This window comes from Phalaenopsis equestris, unplaced genomic scaffold (genome assembly GCF_001263595.1).
Source record: "Phalaenopsis equestris unplaced genomic scaffold, ASM126359v1 Scaffold224685, whole genome shotgun sequence".
Classification (NCBI taxonomy): Eukaryota; Viridiplantae; Streptophyta; class Magnoliopsida; order Asparagales; family Orchidaceae; genus Phalaenopsis; species Phalaenopsis equestris.
Window position 1 is genome coordinate 1 of NW_018242757.1, and position 1,065 is coordinate 1,065.

Genomic DNA, 1,065 nt, shown 5'->3' on the forward strand with positions numbered 1-1,065 from the left:
TCCACATGTTGATCAAAAGAAAAGAAAGGAGAACATATGAATGTTCAACCAATGCGTGACAAAGAATCAGCATGGCATCAATAATTACCAAATAATGAAATTAAAACAATTAAAAGATGATGTCGATGACACCTCCCATGATATTGCAAATTGGAACAGAAGCAGTGAAGCAAAGAGTGAAATGATAGCTCTTTAGATTATCCGAACAACAACAACAATAATAATAATAATGACAATAATAATAATAAATCACCTTGTATTGAAGCCTCGCTATGGTAGATATCAGTAGTTTATCTCCAATGATATGCCTCAACCTCTTAACAAGTTCAAGTCTGTTTATTTTTCTTCTCTGGTTAAAAGAAAAAAAGATCATCTATACAGCCCAAATGCCCTAGAGGATAAAACTAATGTTCAAAAAGTCACCTTGAATTCTTCATAATATTTATTGACAAGATCCACATCTTTAGCAGGAACTTTGGTTGAAATTGCAGCAAACAGCATTGAAAAAGGCATCCAAGGAGAAGTTGGCTTAGGGACTCTACCAAACTCTTGGTCCTTGCCTTGGGATTGGTTAGCTGGTATTACAAACGAATTATCATTTCCTTCCTGAAAAAAGAAAAACGAGAACTTAATGTATCTTTCTTTACTAACCCTATGCCGGAAAGATAAGCGTTGACACTTCTAAAAAATAATGGGAAAACATTGCTTGAAAGATTAGGATTAACAAACGCATTGAGCATTGAGCCCACGTGAATTGCATGAAATTAGTAAAATTATCCACAAAAAAAAGGTATATTTATTGCATTTCTGTCATAAAATTGCATCCCAAATAATAAAAGCAGACAAGAGACAGACCTTCAACACAGGCGAAGGTCCACATGTGACCCCAGTTTCATTGGATGCACTTTCTTTTCCAAATAATAACTCTGCAGCAAAGATGAAGAAGAAAAACTCTAGCCGGAAGATTCATAGCATAGTAAACAGATGTTCCTAGCAAATCATTGAAAGTACCTTTGGATTTAGCAGGAAACTTGAAAACCACAATATACTCAGGGCAGATGTGGG

At 35.0% G+C, this 1,065-nt stretch overlaps 1 protein-coding gene across 1 annotated transcript; it reads right to left on the reverse strand.

Moving 5' to 3' along the window:
- Nucleotides 1–94: 94 nt before the first annotated feature.
- On the reverse strand, nt 95–1,059 carry LOC110037758 (probable inactive poly [ADP-ribose] polymerase SRO1). The gene is made up of 4 exons (XM_020742461.1): nt 1,012–1,059; nt 856–926; nt 424–606; nt 95–349 (listed from the first exon to the last, which is right to left on the reverse strand). The coding sequence occupies exons 3-4, from the start codon at nt 511–513 to the stop codon at nt 110–112; spliced, it is 330 nt and encodes a 109-aa protein (XP_020598120.1). The 5' UTR covers nt 514–606; nt 856–926; nt 1,012–1,059; the 3' UTR covers nt 95–109.
- Nucleotides 1,060–1,065: the final 6 nt, after the last annotated feature.